Source organism: Ornithorhynchus anatinus, chromosome 16 (genome assembly GCF_004115215.2).
Source record: "Ornithorhynchus anatinus isolate Pmale09 chromosome 16, mOrnAna1.pri.v4, whole genome shotgun sequence".
Classification (NCBI taxonomy): Eukaryota; Metazoa; Chordata; class Mammalia; order Monotremata; family Ornithorhynchidae; genus Ornithorhynchus; species Ornithorhynchus anatinus.
The window spans coordinates 9,154,295-9,173,815 of record NC_041743.1 but is presented as its reverse complement, the minus strand read 5'-3'; the positions used below and the strand labels follow the sequence as shown (position 1 = coordinate 9,173,815).

The 19,521-nt window shown below is 39.5% G+C and overlaps 1 protein-coding gene across 5 annotated transcripts in view; it reads right to left on the bottom strand.

Annotated features, from left to right (window-relative positions):
• Window positions 1-19,521, bottom strand: part of CEP350 (centrosomal protein 350) — a 96,819-nt gene that overhangs the window by 51,207 nt on the left and 26,091 nt on the right. For all 5 annotated transcript variants that reach the window (XM_029081157.2, XM_029081156.2, XM_029081159.2 and 2 more), the window contains 8 exons: window positions 18,054-18,165; window positions 16,179-16,332; window positions 13,803-14,434; window positions 11,648-11,761; window positions 9,040-9,159; window positions 6,487-6,633; window positions 4,198-4,862; window positions 1,879-2,000 (listed from right to left, as the gene is read on the bottom strand). In XM_029081157.2, coding sequence (XP_028936990.1) covers window positions 1,879-2,000; window positions 4,198-4,862; window positions 6,487-6,633; window positions 9,040-9,159; window positions 11,648-11,761; window positions 13,803-14,434; window positions 16,179-16,332; window positions 18,054-18,165 — 2,066 coding nt within the window. The remainder of the gene's footprint in view (window positions 1-1,878; window positions 2,001-4,197; window positions 4,863-6,486; window positions 6,634-9,039; window positions 9,160-11,647; window positions 11,762-13,802; window positions 14,435-16,178; window positions 16,333-18,053; window positions 18,166-19,521) is intronic.

Sequence of the window (19,521 nt, the reverse complement as noted above, 5' to 3'; positions counted from 1 at the left end):
GCTTGAGAAAGTTCAGCACAATAGAGTTGATATATGTGATCCCTTTCTACAAGGAGTTTACAGTTTAATGCCAACCTATACCCTGTATTCCCTCACCTCAATATTGTCTATCTCACTGATGACCCCTTGCCCACTTCTTAAGGCCTGGAATTCACTTCCCACATGCCCTCTCTCTCCACCTTCAAAGCCCTACTAAAATCACACCTTCTTCAAAAGACAGGCTCTCATTTCTCCTATTCACCCTCCTTTTTGCATTACCCATGCACTTGGATCTGTGCCTCGTAAGCACTTGTTATTCACCTCCCATAACCTATGAACAGATGCTTACACTCTCCTCCTTCTCTTCCTAGTAATTTTAATGCCTCTCTCCCCCTCTGGATTGTGAGCCCCTTGTGAGCAGCGAACATGTCTATTGACTCCCACTGTACTGTTTTCTCCCAAGCGACTACGAAACTGCTCAGGACAAAGGAGGTGCTCAGTAAATACAATTGACTGATTGATCTAACTATACCGTCACTCTAAGAGATGCAGCCTTGAAACAAGGAATTTGTAAAGGAATGGATAAAGGCCACTTAAAAACAAAGTCCTGCCAGGTAATTAATAATGTATCATCTGCTTGACAAGCAGGGATTTGTACTAATACCAAAACGAATCTAGATTTTATATTAATCTGATTTGTAAGACATCCCAAAGCATATATGTTATATAGAGATTTCTCTTTATTCTTAATAATAATAACAATAATGATGGTATTTATTAAGCGCTTACTATGTGCCAAGCACTGTTCTAAGCACTGGGTTAGATACAAAGTAATCAGGTTGTCCCACATGGGGCTCACAGTCTTAATCCCCATTTTACAGATGAGGTAACTGAGGCACAGAGAAGTTAAGTGCCTTGCCCAACGTCACTCAACTGATAAGTGGCTGAGTTGGAATTAGAACCCACGGCCTCTGAGTCCCCGTGCTCTTTCCACTAAGCCACGCTGCTTCTCTTAGGTGCTTAAGATACTTAGCACGGTATTACCAAGCACTCCATAGAAAACCGGTCTGAAATTACTGATTATAAAAGAAAACCAGATTTTACTGTCACCATTTTTTTCTGAATTGAGATATAAAATAGTAATAATATTAATTGAGCTCTGGACACTCCTATCACAAATACCCTATAATGTTCACTAAATTACAGAATTCATCTTCCTAAATATCTAGCACCTAAACTATTTCAGAGGACACTGGGGGTTATCAGTGTGGCTCAGCTGAAGCAGCGTGGCTCAGTGGAAAGAGCATGGGCATTGGAGTCAGAGGTCAGGGGTTCGAATCCCAGCTCAGCCACTTGTCAGCTGTGTGACTGTGGGCAATTCACTTAACTTCTCTGGGCCTCAGTTACCTCATCTGTAAAATGGGGATTAAGACTTTGAGCCCCACGTGAGACAACCTGATTCCCGTGTCTACCCCAGCGCTTAGAACAGTGCTCGGCACATAGTAAGTGCTTAACAAATAGCAATATTATTATTATTATTTTCAGGTTCCAAAATGACAGCCAAGTTATGTTGTGGAATCTTATTCTCAATTTTTAAAACAGAATAGATCTTATCTTCATTTCATTTATGTTCCAAAAGGTAGATGGATGGTTACTTATAGTAAACAGTAACGAAGCATAGGTAGACAGGCATAAATATAAGAATTATGTTGATATTTTCCATTTGTGATGGTACTAAAACCAGTGTGTTTCAAAATTACAATGTGGTACAATATTTCTGAGACTTGGTAACTATAACCCAATTTTTCATAGATGCTTCTATTTCAGAATCACCATCAAAACTAAAAATAATTAAGCTTCATCCCTTAGTTTGACAATTTTTTTTTCTTCACTCCTTACCTTGCAAGGGGCTGTGGAGGCTCTGACAAAGACATATCACTGCTGGAAGATGCACTGGGGGGCCGTTCCTGTGCTTTGTTCTCTTTATCAGATTCTCCAGATGGTTGATATCCTGGTTTGGCCTGTGGAAGAAGACTGCTTTGTTAATTCATATAATCCCTATCGGAATGGCATAAAGTAAGAAACAGAGAGATGTAATCATTTCAATTTAGCAAAAAAAACTGCTAGTATCATGCAGATTAATAAGTACCAACTGCAATTATATTACAAATTAAACATCTGAAGGAACACTCTCATAACCGCATAGTTAAGACGTGGCTTAACTCCTCTCTTTTCAGACTATTTGAGAGGATACAAGTGAAATTCAGTTTCCCAACATAGGGGGAGGGGGGAAACTGGGAAAATGGGGCAGATTCATGCATTCGTATTTATTGAGCACATACTGTGTGGAGAGCACTATACTAAGTGCTTGGGAAAGTAGACTACAACAATAAACAGTGACATTCCCTGCCCACAATGAGCTTGCAGTCTAGAGCAGGGGAGACAAACATCAATATAAATAAATAAAATTACAGATATGTATATAAGTGTTGTGGGGCTGGGAGGGAGGGAAGAGCAAAGGGAGCAAGTCAGGGAGATGCAGAAAGGAGTGGGAGATGAGGAAAAGTGGGCTTAGTATGGGAAGGCCTCAGAGGCAGATGTGGCTTCAATAAAACTGAAAATCTTCAGATTCAAAATCACATAGGTGGCCAGAAGTTTGGTTGCACTGGTTAGCAGGTAATTTTACCTTCCTGACTTGTGAATAACAGCATTATAAGGAAAAAGGCAATTCTTGTATTTATAACTGGTCCCTGAAAACTATGCTTTAAGAAGAAACTTTGTGGGTTGGAATCAATCGATGGCATTTATTTAACACAAATTACAAAGAACATTGTACTTTGCAGTTGAAAGAGTACAATATAATAGAACTATACTTTAAATGGGGGATTGGTTCCTGAACTAAGGCATGGATACCTTGTTTTTCCAAAAATTACCGCAAATTATTCACTAAATCAATTACAGCTGAGAAATACAGACAGAGTCAGAGAAGTCCCATGATACAGTTGCCAACTTTTACCTAATTATTCATAAACTGGACAGGTCAAATCTCCCTGGAAGCCTCCGCATGCCTCATCCTCTCCCACTCTGCCCTTCATCTTCTTTAAACTTCCCATTTTCTATCTCCCATCAAGGCTTTTAAAACTGTTTCTCCAAGGCTCATGTGCACAACCACACCCTCAACGGTCCCTGCTAAAGTTAGCATAAAAAAGGAGGCTTAGTGCAAAGTGAACAGCTGTCTCAGCCTTCTCACTGATATTCGTGTGTCTCCAGCCCTTCTCCTCTCCAGGCCACTCTTCATTCTAAAGCAAGGATCATTTTTCTGAAAACATCATTCTGCACGCATCCCCTCATGTTTCATAAGCCTCCAATGGTGACTCATATCTGCATGAAACAGAAACTCAAGACCACTGGCTTTAAGGCATTCCTTCAGCCCTCTCCTTCTTAGCAGCTCCAATCCAACTAATATTCTTTGTTTTCATCAAGCTTGTCTTACTGCCTCATTCTCAATTCTCCCATTTCCAACCTTTTGCGCACACTCATCCTCCTCACTTCATACCTCTCAGACCACCACTTCACCCAACTTCATATCCCACCTTCTCCAGGAGGTTTTCCCTGATTCATTTAACTCCCCAGGTCATAGCCTCCCAACCACCAACCACCACCTCATTTTTGCATTCACCTGCAGTTCTTCAGAACATATTTACATATTCCATTTAATCGCTTATTTACCTCATAACTTTCCATTTTCCTTTTTCTCCTATGTGTAATTTGTTTTGTGTTTAACTCCCCCATTAGGCTATAGCTCCTTGAGAACAATGAGTATATCTTTTACCTCTATTTTACTCTCCCGAATGTTATGTGCTCTGTTCTGTGCAGTGCTCTGCACTCCAAAGACACTCAGTAAACACTAATGAATATTTGATAATTCAGGGGTTGGATCCTTGCAAAATCCAGTGTTACGGAAAGCTTGCATTCTAACACTTGCTATGTCCGACACTACCTGAATATGCACATGCACAAACTGTTCCTTCTGAAACTGCAGTGTACTGTATATAAACAGGTCCACATTGTCAGACAAATGTTCCCTAATCCACTAACAGCATTCTAACCAAAACAGGTAATAAATACACACTTTCTATCAGAACTAGGGGTGCATCATTCTTCCTTGCTCCCGCCCACCCTTTATTTCTTTCTAAAGCATTTCAAAAACAATCATACCTGCATTTCTTGTGCAACATGGAGCTGATAAGATGGTTCCTCCAGCAATGCTTCCTCTATCAGTAATTTGGAATAAGTCTCCTGCAATCGCCTTGCTGCTGACGGTTCAGAAGATGCCGCATTTTTTACTTTGGTAAATGCTTCTTTCTGCTTCCGGTAAAGCTCTTGGAGTCGCTTGTTTTTCTGTTCAGTTGCTTCTTTCTGTGCCTTCTTCTCTTCGTTCTGTCTTCTCTTCCTTTCCTCTTGCTGTCTAACAATGTATAGGCGTACTTCATCTGTATCATAGTGCCTCTTCTTGGAGATGACTGGGGGATCTTCACTGGTTGTTAACTTATCTGGTTTCCTTTTGACTGGACTGTGACTCCTAGCAGCCTGGGTCGATGAAGCTGATTTCTGGTTCTGCCTTTCTTTAGTTTCTTGTTTCGTAGACTGAGCAACAGAGTCTAACTGTAGATCATCGAGAATTCCACGAATCTCAACTGGCAGAAAGTTTTTATTTACAGTAGTCTCTTCCTCCTGTTTTTTGCCATCTGGAGGAGGTGAAGCCAGTTTCTTCAAGTGATTCTCAGCCGGCAGTCTACTCCGAGAACGTTCTGAACTTTGGGGACGGTTTTTGTGAGAAACATCCAACTTAGGATCAGACTCTGACCTTCCAATGTGACTTGCTGTAAATTAAGATTTAAATTGAGAATTCTTTAAAATCCACACCTACTACCAATCAAAAGAAACACTGATATATAAAAACAGGCTGCTTGGACAACTGTTAGAAAGCAAACCTGTGCTTAAAGTTATATTCCTGACTTCCAAGGCTGTTACAATGTAAAGAATATTTTCACAGAGCTGGCAAAATCCTTCAAATCTGCTCTTTTCTGCTTCAATTGTCACAAAGCTATTGAAAAGCAAAATCCGAAAATTCCTTCTTTCCATCAACATTTGAAATAGACAGACTTTTCTTTAAAACAACACCCTTCACACATTTTCACAAGTGTCTTCCAAAAAGTGAATCATAATAAACCACACTGCCCTTTACATAAATTAAACATTCAAACATTTTATCACCCTAAAGAAGAGAATGCCAGCTGAATGTCTTCAGTAATCTACCTCTCCAAATACCTTATGCTCAAAAAATACACAGGTGTCAAACTTCATATATGCAATTTTCTCCAAAGGTGCTTGGAATGATGAGTAAGAGTGGTAATGGAAGAAAAGGAAAGGGGGAAAAAATCTATCATGTTTTCTGATTTTAAATGCCTTTCTGTTTTAATCACGAAATGGCTTATTCTTATTCCAAACTGATTTGATCCCAATAAAAACTTAAACTCCAAGTAACCTATGGCAAACTTATTGTAAATCACAACAAATGACAGTTTATTTTTATTCTTTTTTCCCTACAAAATAGAACTCAAAAGTGTTAAGATTAAGTTTTTTTTCCTGAATGGGAAGAGACAAGTTATTTCTAACACAGTTCATTCTACATTTTATAAAACAATGAGTTCACTCTTACTGTGCCCTTCAGAAATTGCTCTTAAAGATTACCGCAAAGCTTTGTAAATGCAGCAATTTCAGCTAAAATATCCAACAGCCCATCAAAGTTTTAAATGGCCCTATTCCCCCCAAAGTCAATATTAAAAAATATTAGCTCCCAGCTCATATAATTACTTACTGAAACCTACCATTCTTTCCCCCTTCGCTTCTATATACACCTCAATGAGGATAAATATAAGGAAGAGAATGTTATTCCTTTTAATATTAGCAGAGGCCAATAAACAGACTCATATGGACATAATCAGTGCTAATAAACTTCTTTACTAGTCCACTAGTAAATAATAAATAGCACAACAAAACTTTTAGGCACCCAAGGTATGTAGGCACCTGCTTCTTTTTAGATGCAGCTGTGGCTGATGCACTGCAGAAGTTAAGGTAAAATACAAAGGAGAAACAGTTGACATGAGTTCAAATTGTCTTTGATAGGGCAACTCCTATTTCATCTCTATAGGAAACTATTTCTACAATTTCCATGAGTCATTATTCATCATGGATACATATAAATGTAAAGTGAATCTTATAGAAAACCCAACTCATTAAAGGAGACCCCTAGATGGGAGGATTTTTAGTAGCATTCAGGACATCGTAGACACCCCAAAGTATAGCTTCATCTTCATGTAACAGCAATAACAAATAATGTTCTTATTATTCTTACTGCAAATGAAGATACCAAAACATTTTAAATCTCACTTAAAATAAATATCCAACACTACCTATGGCTAGGTTTTGCTTATAGCAACTTACCAGATTTAGCAGTTCGCTCCCTTCCACTTCGGTCACTAGATTCTGCTCTTCGTTCTCTTTGTTCTATTCTGGGTGGTGGACCCAGTATCTTCTTTACTAATTTTTGTCCATCTCGCCATGAAGATGTGCTTATTAAATGGCCACCACCTAAACATAAAATTCACTGTACTTATTCATCCTGTAACACTGAGTTACCTAAGCCATAGAGGTTTAACTACAATTGCCATTTATCATCATCATTTGGTAATTAACAGTATTTTTTGAGCTACTATGTGAAGAATCTTGTGAAACACTCAGAAGAATATAACAAGCTCCCTGCCCTCAGTAATTAATCTAAAAAAGGAACAAGCAAATAAAAATCGATGAATATACATGATCTAAATAATATAAAAAGGCTGAAATCACAATTAACTCAATATTAGATAAATTAAGTGCACAGGAGGACTAAGATGGCTGACCAACAATCAGCCAATGAGAGACTACTTTTGGCAAATTTCATTTTAGCCACAAAAATTCTCAGTGATTAGTAAAAATTTGGCTTATTCAAATCTCTAGAATGGTGTTTCTCAAATGAGGCCACCTGAGGTTTTCTTTGAAACCACGGAGGGCTTAGAAACAAAGATTGACTGTCAGTCTAAGAAAAAGAGACACAGATTAAGTAAACAGAGAATTTTTTAAAAAAATGTTTATTTCAAAATGCTGGAAGTGTTCCAGGATGGAGGAACAAGTATGGCCTAATGATAAAAGTACAGGTCTGGGAGTTAGGAGACCCAGGTATCAATTCTGTCCCTGATACCTGCCTGCTGTGTAATCCTGGTCAACTTACTTGACTTTTCTGTGCTTCGGTTTCCTCATTTGTAAAATGGGAATTAAATACCTGCTTTCTTTCCCCCCTTAGACTATGAACCCCTTATGGGCCAGGAACTGAATCCTATCTGATTGCCTTGTATCTACCCTAAAGTTTAGTAAATGGCTTAACAAATACCAAAATTATTATGATAATTGTTATTACTATCAACACTTCTGTCTGCTTTTCAAAGTCTACTAATTCAATAGTAATAATTCAAGCCTATTCAATATAAAGACTTGAACAACTAAGGCATTGTATCTATGTAAAGGGGAAAGCCCCGCACAGAAGGAAAAACTGAAAACTGACATTTCAATACCCTCAGATTTCCTATTAATAAAACTGGTGTTTAGAATGTTGATGTAAAGCTACCAATATCAATCCCAATTCAAATCATTTCTTTTTGGAGGAAATTTTAACTACCTGAGATTAAAGAAAATAAACCTGTCAAAGTATAAGAGCTAAAATCTAAACAGGAAAAATCCCATTTGAGAATTTCTAGTGCTTTTATTTTACTGTTTGTGGAATCAGCATTTTGAAACAAGAGATCAAAATGTTAAAAAGCTGTTCCAATATAATAAATGTGCCTGTCTTCAGAAATCTGAGAATTTATGAATTTGAAATTTGACACCGGTTATCAAGATTACAAACAGATGCACCAGCTCAAGAAATGCTTTGCTCAACCTGTTGCTCTCAATTACTTCCACCCCCTGCACAGAATGGGGGAAAGGACTCATCTGCTATTTCAGCTAAGCTGACTGAACTAAAAATAGCAAAAGAAAAAAAAAAGCCCACTGAATGTGTGGTGTTACTATTTATAAGTTTTGGCTACCTAAACAGTCTGTTGCTGTAATAACTGGCAGAGGGAGAGAGCTATCACTAAAAATAAGTTACTGCTATGCTCAAGGTTGACGAGATTGAGGTACGAGTAGGTTGGCATTAGAGGAGTGAATCGGGTGGGATGGGTTGAGTAGGAGAAGAGCGAGGTGAGGTTAAAGAGGGCAGAGTGATTGAGTGCTTATAGGTGATGGTAAGGAGTTTCTGTTGATATGAAGGTGGATGGGCAAACACTGGAGGTACCTGAGGAAAGAGGAAAGATGGACTGAATTTTTTTGTAGAAAAATGATCCGGGTAACAGAGTGTAGTATGGACTGGAATGGGGAGAGACGGGAGGTAGAGAGGTCAACAAGGAGGCTGATACAGGTAGTTACCTCAAAAAGATTACGCCTATTTTTTTTTAACACCTCAAAATCCCACAGGACAAAACCATTCATGGGTTGCAAATTCTGCATAGCAACTTTAAGCTTCATTGTGAAGGAAGGTACAATTTCTGATTAAATCCTATGCAACTGTGTTAACGTTAATTAAGACAAGTTGACTAAAAGTTCTCATGCAACAGTACAATGAGCATACTAGTTGCTGGTTTTCCTTTGTCAGGTGCAATAAGCATTTTTTAGGAGAAATTAATTAGCAACAGACTGACAATCATCTCATATTTAAAACCACACATCCATTAAATAGTTCTAAGACCTCAAGTATTTAAGCAAGTGATATAATCAATACTGTTTATTTCTATTTATATTATTGATCATAACTGCTGCCAAGGTGGTGTCAGTGTTATTCTGGCAATTCTCAATTGCCATCATTTCAAATTTTAACATTTCAGCAATGCACTTATGAAGGATGGATCTTAAGATGACACTAACCTGGCTTGCAATCTGGACTTGAGGCCCGGTTCATCTTTTGTACTTTCCGCACTGGTCTAACCATTCTTTTTTCTTTACAAGTTTCTTTCTTTGCAGCGTGCTTCTCTTTCACTGAGTTATCTTTTGAAAACATAAACATTGTATACCCATGGGTCAGTCAAAACAAACTGCCAGAAGTGCTCAGCTAGAAAGAGGACAACATAATTATAATAATTATAGTACTTATTAAGCACTTACTATGTGCCATGCACTGTACTAAAGGATTAGTATGGATACAAAATTATCAGGTTGGACACAGTCCCTGTGTCATATGGGATTCACAGTCTAAGTAGGACGGAGAAAAGGCAGTGAATCCCCATTTTACGGATGAGGAAACTGAGGCACAAAGAAGATAAGTGGCTTATCCAAAGTCACACAGCAGACAAGTGGCAGACTGGAATTAGGACCCAGGTCCTCTGACTTTCATTCATTCACTCATTCATTCAAATTTAGGTCAGTTGCTCTTTACACTAGGCCACACTGCTTTCGATCACCAAACATCAATCAGAAACCACAAACTCAAAGATAGATATCATAAAAGCAGTATCTCAAAGAGACTTCACCTTACAGTTTGAATCAACTAGCTGGGCTTAGATCTACAGTTCAATTGTTTGTTTGTTTTTAATGAAACCAACAATAAATTGAATTGGATTCCACAAACACTGCATTGCAAATTGTATCCCACTTAAAATCCTCATTTCCTTATCACCTCTGCACTCACAATGAAAGACTGACATCTCTGGGAACATTTTTCTAGAATACATGTAATTTAAGGAAGTTGAAAGCAGTAAAGAGATGCATACAATAGCCTTTACAGGGGGCTGGATGGACTATGGGATTAATCCACTATGGCACGTATTTCACAACTACAGTTCACCAGCTCTATGTTCCCTATGATTTGCTTCTCAGCTATATTTACTCTTAGACATCCTTTCTCCTCCTGTCATCCTACATCTTTCTTTCATGTCACCAATTCCCTGTACCCATAAATCCCTTTCACCTCCTTTCCAATCCCCCAATTCCCTTCTAATGACTCACTTCCTTTGGAACATTATTTCATTAGGTGACTGCCAAATTATTGATTAACCCCATTAGATTTAACCAGACTTCTAAGGGCTCTACAAAAGCAAGTTCAGTTCACTGCCCCAATCTGAGGGACTGAGATGTTGGTGCTCTGCTCTGGGTCCCTTCTCATCTCGATTAACAGCCACTCCTTTGGGGAGTTTGTCTGCTTCTATGACTTTACCACCCCTGGATAACTCCTAAATCAAAACAATCAATCATATTTATTGAGCTCTACATGCAGAGCACTGTACCAAGCGCTTGGAAGAGTACAAGCGCTTCTAGACTATGAGCCCCTCATTGGGTAGGAACTGTCTATTTGTGGCCGAATTGAACTTTTCATGTGTTTAGTAGACTGCTTTGCAGACAGGAAGCGCTCAATAAATACTACTGAAGTACAATATAAATCTATCCATTAACTTTGATTTTACTCCACCTCCAACATCTCACATTTCCATTTGCCTCCGGGATAACTTTACATGGGTGTCCTGCTAGCACTTCAAGCTTAATATATCCAAACTAAACACTTCATCTTTCCTCCCAAATCCTCTGCACACATCAACTAGGCACTCAATAAATAATTTATATTAACTGATTGAGATCAGAACCCATGTGCACTCAAAATCTAAAAGATAAGGAGTGCAGGCATCTTATACACACTTTATGAGGAAACATGCACAGAGTAGGTAAATGGCTTGTTCAAGATCGCACTTAGAACCCACGTATCCTGACTTTCAGGTCTGTATCTTTTCACTAAGTCAAATTGCTTCCCAGGATTTTAATTTTAGTACTTTTCAGTTTGTGATCACTAAAGTAATGTGGAACTACTCAAGGATCCAGATGTGGCATTGGGGTATATTCTGCACAATCAATTGATGGCATTTATTGAGCACTTACTCTGTACAGAATACTGGAGTAAGTCCTTGGGAGAGTACAATACAACAGAGTTGGTAGATACATTCTCTGCCCACAATGAGCTTTCAGCCCCAGAAGGGGAGACAAACATTAATATAAGTAAATAATTTATAGATATGTACAAAGGAGATGTGGACCTGAGGGGCAAATATCAAATTCCTAAAGGGCACAGATCCAAGTCCAGACACAGATTCAAGTTTAACTGCACTACTCCTGGAACAGACAGTTTTTGAACTTCTTACCAATTTGCCTCTTTGGTTTTGAAGCCCTATTATAATTCTGGGGACACACGGTCAATGATATTCTTCAAGAGCCAATCCAGAAGTACTCTGACTAGAATCTTACCAACAGTGGAGAACAGAGATACCAAAAAGAGTTACTGGGATGATGTTAGTGGCAATTTTGAGATTTTGTGGCCTCTCCTTGGTCTTTGATATCAAAAAACCTCTTTATAAATTCAAACTCATTGACTCTCAGCTACTGAGCTTAATTCAGCTTATACTGCAGTCAGTGTTTCTCAGGGGCCCTGATCCCAAACAAACAGTTTAGATACTTGAAGTTCCACAGCATAAATCAGAGTCTTGCTTATTACCTGCAAAATGGAGTGCTAAATCCTGATACAATTCTCTACTCATGTTATGAAACTCCACTTCACTCCATATTTTTCCATCAGGAGTACGAATCTTGGTTTCTGGAGGATTGAAGCCTAAAACAGAAAAACAGTTGAACAGATTCTTATGTACTGTTATCAGAGCTTCTAGCCTTCCCTGACTAAGCCTTCCTTTCCTCTTCTCCCACTCCCTCCTGCATCGCCATGTCTTGCTCCCTTCATTCATCCTCCCTCCCATCCCCACAGCACATATGGGGAGCACATATGAGAAGCAGCGTGGCTCAGTGGAAAGAGCACGGACTGGGGAGTCAGAGATCATGGGTTCAAATCCCAGCTTCGCCGCTTGTCAGCTGTGTTACTTTGGGCAAGTCACTTAACTTCTCTGTGCCTCAGTTCCCTCATCTGTAAAATGGGCATTAAGACTGTGAGTCCCACGTGGGACAACCTGATAACCCTGTATCTTCCCCAGCACTTAGAACAGTGCTTGGCACATAATAAGTGCTCAACAAATGCCATTATTATTATCATATGTATATCTGTAATTCATTTATGTTTATTGATGCCTGTCTTCCCCTCTAGACTGTGAGCTCATTATGGGCAGGGCCTATGTCTATTACTGTACTGTACTCTCCCAAAGGCTTAGTACAGTACTTTGCACAGATTAAGCGCTAAATATATACGTTTGAATGAAGAATGAACCTTCCTTTAGGAACATTTTTTTTTTAAAGGAACAAAATATAAAAACCAAATACTTCAATTTAACCTAAGGTATTACTTGTAGGTAGTGAAAAAATCAAACTACAAACTATGTCAAGAGAAATCAATGCACTTCAAACTGTCTTCAAAAAAAGGTCAACTGGATAACAGGAAGACGTTCCACAAAGCCACAAAGTAAAACAAAAGCACCTGGGAGTGGAAAATGGGTGACAGGGTTGCTACCCCCCACTTAGAACGTGAACCTCTGATTCTCCCCCAACCCCACTGGCTCCATGTGATCCTACTCTCTGAAAGCTGACTCTGACCTTTAAAAACAAAGTGGACAGAGTTGGGTAGTTGTGCCTTCCGGTCTCCCCTTTCCTTCTTCCTGCAGACCCCACCCCCATACTCAGAGGGACGCAGAGTCCCCCAGTGTACACTGAATTGGCATCCAATTTATAATAAAGACCCTGCATCTGAATTCTGGGAGGACCTGCCATGTGCATTCCTGCTCCTTCTCCCTCTCTAAATCAAACAATTAAGAGCTTATTGTGTACAGTGCACTGTATTATGCATTTGAAAGGGTACAATATAATGTAGTTGATAGACACGCTCCCTACCCACAATGAGTTTCTTCTTCCTTCTGACAGTCCCTGTTTCGAAGGCCCTCCTCCACGGCTGAGAGGCACAGCCAGCAGCCAGGGGCTTTGGAGGGGTGGAAGTAGGGAAGGGAGCCAGACCACCCCCGCTACCCAGTCCACCCCTGTGGGAGGGGGGCAAGGCTTTCACTGTCCTCCCCTGGGAATCAGAAAACAATCTAGAGGAGCAGCAGCTGCCTAGCACAAAAGATGCCTTTCCAGTTTGGGGCAGCCCTGCCTGGAGGCAGGGAAGTGATCATGCTGACCTTTCCAGGGACCCAAATCTGAGAAAATTGGAGCTCCTCACTTCAGCAAGCTGACCAAGCTCTCCCAAGAGCAGAATGAGTAATCTGCTGCACCAAGGAACTCAAAGCCCTTCAGACTCCCTTTACCCAAGGCATTCCAGTAGGTGCCAGAAACTCCAGGTGGGCAAGGGCAGAGAGACATTCCCAAAGCTATCACTGGCAAATGTGAATATAGGAGACCTGATTCCAATTCACTCCCTCCCTCGGCCCACAGACCAGCCAGTCCCAACTGTCAGAGTCATGGGGCCCTTCTAAAACAGCACATCTGGGGACGTACGCAATACTGTCTCTTCCAAGTGCTTAGTACAGTGTTCTGCACACAATAAGCATTCAATAAATACCACTAATTGATTGAAAAGACCAGCAAATATCTATAACAAATTTAAGATTTAAGGGCCATAAAGTGGCAACTGAATTTAAAGAAGTGGAAAATACATTTCTCCCCCACCCCCCTAGAGTACTAACAACTATCAGAGCTCATTTTAAGAGTTTACACACCTTTATATGCTGGAGCAGGTGGGGCTGCTGCCACTTTTCGGATTTTTGCAGTCACAGAGCTGTTGACATTGGTTATCATTATTGGATGATCAATGTGTCTCAGATGTTGATCTCTGACATTCATGTCTTCTGAGTGCTCCCACTGCTTCCTAATCCGTTCCTTGAGTTTCTCCAGTTTGGCATCATGCTGTCGCCGCTTTAAGATATCTAATCTTTGGGTGCCATAGGGACTTATGGAGGATGGCGAGGATTCAACCAGCTGTAACCCTTTCAGGTCGGCATCTCGGCCCATGTTACTCACTGAGGTCTTCAAGCTATTTTCACCTCCTTTGAATACACTAATTTTTTCTTCCTCTGTCCTTACAGGACCTACTGCTTTAAAGTGAAATTCTGGGTTCTGTAAGGTATCAATTGCCAGTCGGTCATTTAAAAATCTCACAACTGTGTCATTTACTTCAGATGATCGAGGACTGTCAAAATCTCGGCTATGGAGATCGCGTTCATCTCTGTTGAAAATCATCAGATTCCCTCCTTCCGGCTTTTCTTCTGTTTCGTTGTTCTCCAATCCGGGCAACAAATGTTTGGCATCCAGCTGGCTAGTGCTTGGATTAGCAGGGGCACCATAAGCCTCCCTATCACAAAAAATAACCATTTTAGAATAAAAACATTAACACATTTATGTGAATATTCATCCACTGCCTACAGAAAAATCACATTTAGAAATCTGAGTTGATCTTAAATAGACCATCTTTATTTCGCATGATACACATTTATATGAAAGTGTGTATATATATACACATATATGTGTGTGTATATACGCATATATATAAAAACACAATTTAGGCATAATATAATGTGTATATATAAAAAAAATACATTTCACCACCTTTCTGAAATCTGTAAGTCAAACATTATTCCACAATTTAAAGAATACTAAATAAACACAATAAAGACTGGGAAACTTCCTTGAGGTCACAGATAGGATTGGAACTCAAGACTTCTGGGTTCCAGACCTCTGTTCAATATTTAAGATTAATCTTGAGATTTAAGATTTATAGCACGGTGACTACCTAGACACTAGTTCCTGAGATAAAGTGTCAAACATCTACAAACTGCAAGTAGCAACTAAATAGTTGGAAAAAAATAGCAACATCAGAAGGAGCTGTATAAGAAACCAAAATGAATAATTGTGGGTTAGTTACTAATTATTTAAGATAATTAAGAAAATAAGAATAAGGTCAGGCCTATTCAGTCATAGCAATGCTTTATCCAGCCTTGATCTCTGTCTCTGACAGAGGAAATGAAGAATGATAGTTGTGTGATGATTGTCTTTCCGGACATCTATCTTTATGGCTATAGATAAACAACATTCCTATCTTTTTCATCTAATAGCCCATCATAAAGGTATTGTGAACAATGTAACCTCCTCAAGCCTAATAACCCAAGGTGGATCTTTTGTCCGAGATTATCCCACACTTCTTGAAACTACTGAGATGTTTTAAGCTACACACTGCTTATGATATTAAAAACCCATATTTACAACCCACTTCTTGAAATTTTTCCTTTTGCTAGCTTTGAATCAACTATTAAAGTACATTTTAATTAGTAAAAATACCACTAGCATCTGAGATGTCAATTTATGCCAATTTTTAGAGATACAAATAAATGTGATAAAGTTCTGTATGAGTTAAATTAGTAAGAGTTCTCTCTTCAAAGACTTTAGATAAAGAAATGAAAGAAACAAAAATAGAAATTGTGCTTTGAAGGTCCCAATCTCTTTGGTTTGAATTTAAAAGGCACAGAAATAGATCGTGTATGATAAAATAATGTATTCTCTCAGAATGACCCAATAGCTCTTTTTCATAAGATGACAAATTCCACCAACAGAAGTTGGGGAGACAGCCTGGTGGAGGGGCAGAGCACTAATGTGAGCCGGAGGACCCAGGTTCTAGCCCTGGCTTTGTCACTCACCAGCTGGGTGACATGGCCCCTTCAGTTGATATCTCTGTATCTCAGCTGCCTCATCTGCAAAGGGAATAACAACACCTGCCTTTTCTACTTAGGTCACACAGTTGTTGTGAAAGCAAAAAATGACTTAATTAATGTGAGTGCACTTTGGGAATAAATATGCTACAGAAAACCAAAGCATTATTCCTTCCCTGTAAATGCCTTGCAGGGAGAGATCACGTCTACTAACTCTACTGTATTGCAGCCTCCCAAACAGATCAGTGCCCTGCATAGTTTAACCATTCAATAAATACCATAATTGCTTATTTGACTGAAGAACAGGAAATGGTCATTGTCATCTTCAACACCAAAAATACCAAGCAACAAGCAATGCTTTTTATATATGAAACAATCTGGTTTAACACGAACCTGTATGAAACCAAGGGTTCACGGAACTCCACACGGTTGCTCTTTTTAACATTGCTCTCCAGAGTAGTGGTTCGGAGAGGACTGCGAGAGGATTTCTCTTCGCGTGACTTGGAAGCTGGTGCAATAACCAAGGGATCCTCTGGATGCCTACCATCTACAGGAAAAGAAAGCATATGAAGGCAGATGCTTTATTCTGATGCAATTCCCTTGAGCTAATTTTGTACCCAAGAATCTAACCCCTCAATCAACCCATTCTCACCAGAAATTAGGAAGTATAATTTTTAGGAAAGGATTTGGAATAAATCACTACATTGATTAAAAACTTTGTAGAGTTCACTAAAAAAAAAATCTATAACACACACCCTCAGTGGGAATAGTTTGAAACAAAGAAGGAAGTGAGATGAGAGAATCAAAGATTTTCTTAATTACACTGAACTAGATAAAAAACAACTTGGAAATTGTTTTCTTGGTTCTGACAGTCTTGTGATTCTGATCACTCGTATCAAAATTAGTAAATTAAATCTAAATTTCAGGAAGAAATATACATTATTTTCTAATTGCTAGGTTATTAATTGCTATGGGCAGAAAATTAGCATGCTGAGAAATATAACTTTTCTTTTCAAAATCATCTTCATTTAAAAGTAGAAATAGCAGTAATAATACTTGCTAAGTATTTACTGTGTGCAGAGAACTGTATTAAGCACCGGGAAAGAATATAAAGGTGAGCAAACAGATATGGTCCTTGTCCCTCAAGGGGCTCACAATCTAACAGGTAACCAATTCCAAAAATGCACTATAAATACATGACAATTTATTTTGAGAGTAAAGCTTCGATTTCTCATAGTAAAGCCTATTCTCATTAGTTGACTGTCTTTTCTCAACGTATGAAGCTAAAATGTAACACACTGTCCACATCAGGCTTTTTACTATAGCCTACACAAGTGCAGGGAAGCTATGTGATTAGATGATCCTTTCACAATAATCATTAGTCTAAACTTCATTACATTATTAAATTCCTAGGCAAATAGGTATATATAAGCATTCCTCATCAATCCCTATATTGGCTTCTTTGAAGAATACATCCCCATTGACACTTAAATTTTAAAAATAACAGGCAAAGAAGACTATACATCCCTGAATCATCTGAAGAGGGATTTGGTAATGGTCTTATATAAAGCTATCAAATTCACCTATTTGGAATAGAGAGAAACCAATGTAAAAAGGCAACCAAGAGAAGGCAAATCACCGAGGAAAAAAAATTAGATGCCTGATACTGAAGGCTGAACAACACAGGGAATTTGGGTCAGAAGAATCATCTTCGATTTTGATGGGTCAATATAAAAAATGCACTTAAACTGAGGAGTGCACATGGTTCCAACACTTCAAACACTCTGAACAAAAAAAAAAGTGGGGGCAAGTGCCTGAATTAGAAACATTAATTATGATGTTGGTGTATACTTGTTCAGGTCTGACCTTCTGAGAACTCATTATTAAAAGTTGCTATTTTGGGATTCTTGGGATGCTGAGTACAAGGGTGCATATGTTGCCGGGAGGGAGGCTGGGGGGAGAAAAAGCGGGCTCAAAGGAAGCTGTTCAAGGAGGTGAACTTGCCACTGCAGTAGTTCCACACCTTAAACTACTTACTCTAGTTCCCCCTAGAAGAGGCGCTCATTTTTTCCCATAACCAGGCACCTCTGCCGCTCACCTGGGGAAAAGCAGGGTCCCTCTAATACTTGGTCCCTAAAATTGGCAGCCCCAAGTGATGACCTGGCTCGCTTACCCTTAAAACCAGCTCTGGATGCAAACACATTGGTCTACGAAAAGATTAAAACAATTTAAAGACAATTAATACCTGTTGCCTTCAGAAGTACCTACCTTTTCTGGTTGTTTTCCTGGTAGTACTAGCAGATTTCTTGGTGTCCATGACAGTATCAAACACAGCTGTGCTGGTCGGGTTGACTTCTAATTTGTTCTCAATGTGCCTTAGCTGAAGTTACAGAACACATAATACACAGTTCAATTTTGGACAGAACACAATACCAAAGATTTTGTTTTACACCGCCCCGACCTCTAGCCTTGCGCCAAAATTGGGGCGGGGAGGGAGAAATGTGGAGAAAATTATAACAGCCTTGGAGTTTCAAGTGAATATTTGCTATGAATGAATATTTATTTATATTGATGTCTGTCTCCCCCTCTAGCCTGGAAGCTCGTTGTGGGCAGGAAATATGCCTGCCAACTCTTTTGTACTGTACTCTCCCGAGCATTTAGTACAGTGCTCTGCACATAGTAACTGCGCAATAAATACCACTGATTGATTTTTCCTATAAAGCGACTTATCATTTTGCTCCTGTTCAAATAGGAGCTCAAAAACATTGAAAGGCATCCTACTATGGAGCACTATGCTCCCCTTGGATTTACTTGATCGTAGTTGTTTTTATGCTTTTTTACAATGGTGGGCACTGGATATTTTTAAATCGCCTGCCACTTCTTCCCATTTTGCTGCACTCATTTCTCAGGTGTTCTACATGATTCAGCATAGCCAAGATTTGGTATTTATTTCTCCAGAGCTCCCCACGGTTCCCTCCAGTTATCACCCCATCTCCCTCCTACCATTCCTTTCCATACTCTTTGAGTGAGTTGTCTACACCCACTGCCTCAAGTTCTTCTCCTCCAATTCTCTCCCTGGTCCCCTCAAATCTGGTTTCCATCCCCTTCACTCCACAGAAACTGCCCTCTCAAAAAGAAGCAGCATGCTCAGTGGATAGAGCACCGGTCTGGGAGTCAGAAGGACTTGGGTTCTGATCCCAGCTCTGCCACTTGTCTGCTGTGCGGCTCTGGGTAACTCGTTTCACTTTGCTATGCCTCAGTGTCCTCATCTGGAAAATTCTAGCTGTCCTGCTGTCACCTCAAACTTATGTCCAAAACAGAACTCCTTATCTTCCCCCAAAACCCTGTTCTTCCACTGACTTTCCCATTGCTGCAGACACCACCACCATACTTCCCGTCCCACAAGCCCATAACCTGGGCATTATCCTTGACCCCTCTCTCTCCCTCATTCATCCCACATATTCAATCACTAAATCCTGTAGATTCAACCTTCAAGGCAATGCTAAAACTAGCCCTATCCTCTCCATCCAAACTGCTACCACATTAATCCAAGCACTTATTTTATCCTGCCTTGACTACTGTCAACCTCCTTCCTACCTCCTGTCTCTCCCCTCTCTAGTCCATATTTCACCCTGCTGCCAGGATCATTTTTCTACAGAAACATTCAGTCCTTGTTTTCCAGCTCCTCAAGAAGCCCCAGTGGTTGCCTATCCATCTCCACATCAAACAGAAACTC